At 49.3% G+C, this 841-nt stretch overlaps 1 protein-coding gene across 1 annotated transcript in view; it reads left to right on the forward strand.

The window, feature by feature from the left end:
* LOC106899780 (vegetative cell wall protein gp1-like) overlaps positions 1-841 on the forward strand; it is a 3,098-nt gene extending 2,257 nt beyond the window's left edge. Inside the window, exons 4-5 of the mRNA XM_014961691.1 lie at positions 103-202; positions 762-841. Coding sequence (XP_014817177.1) covers positions 103-202; positions 762-841 — 180 coding nt within the window. The remainder of the gene's footprint in view (positions 1-102; positions 203-761) is intronic.

Consider the following 841-nt stretch of genomic DNA (forward strand, 5'->3'; position numbering starts at 1 on the left):
AGGGGGGGGAGGCTTGGAGAGGGGGCGTGGCTTGAAGGGGAGAGGGCGTGGCCAACGTCAGGCCACGCCCCCACCTTCTCCTGACCCCACCCACCCACTCAGTTGGAGGAGGTTGTCTGGAGACACGCCCCCTCGGGGCCCCGCCCCCGCGAGCTGCCAATCCTGAGGAGGTACCTGGCCGACGTGGGACACGCCCACTGCGGTAGGCGGGGCTTGGGGAAAGGGGGTGGGGCTTCAGGAGATATTGGGAGTAAAAAATTTCCCCCAAAATTTGAGAAAATTGGGGAAATTTGGGGCATTTAATAAAAATTTGGGGGATTTAGTAAAAATTTTGGGGAAATTTCAGGGATTTAATAAAAATTTGGGGGATTTAGTAAAAATCTTGGGGAAATTTTGGCAGTTTAGGAAAAATTTTGGAAAATTTGAGGAAATTTAGGGGAAATTTGGGGGAAATATGGGAAAATTAGTGAAAAATTAGAGGAAATCTGAGAAAAATTGGTCATTTAGTAAGAATTTTGAGAAATTTTGTCAATTTAGGGAAAATTGGGGAAAATTTGGGGAACATTTGGGGAAAATTGAGAAATTTGGGGGATTTAAGGAAAATTTGAGGAGAAATTTTGGAGAAATGGGGGAAATTGTTGGAAAATTTGGCAGATTGGGGGAAAAAGTGAAATTTGGGGCAAACTTGGGGATCATTTTTGGAATATTTTGGGGGGTTGCTCAAAGGGGCGGGGCTTTGAGGGGGTGTGGCCTCCCCTAAGCCCTGCCCAACTCTAAGCCCCGCCCCCTGCAGGCCCGGTGCCCCGCCCCCTTTGCTCCGGCCCCTCCCCCCGGTGAGTAG

Source organism: Calidris pugnax, unplaced genomic scaffold (assembly GCF_001431845.1).
Source record: "Calidris pugnax isolate Ruff unplaced genomic scaffold, ASM143184v1 scaffold829, whole genome shotgun sequence".
Taxonomy (NCBI): Eukaryota; Metazoa; Chordata; class Aves; order Charadriiformes; family Scolopacidae; genus Calidris; species Calidris pugnax.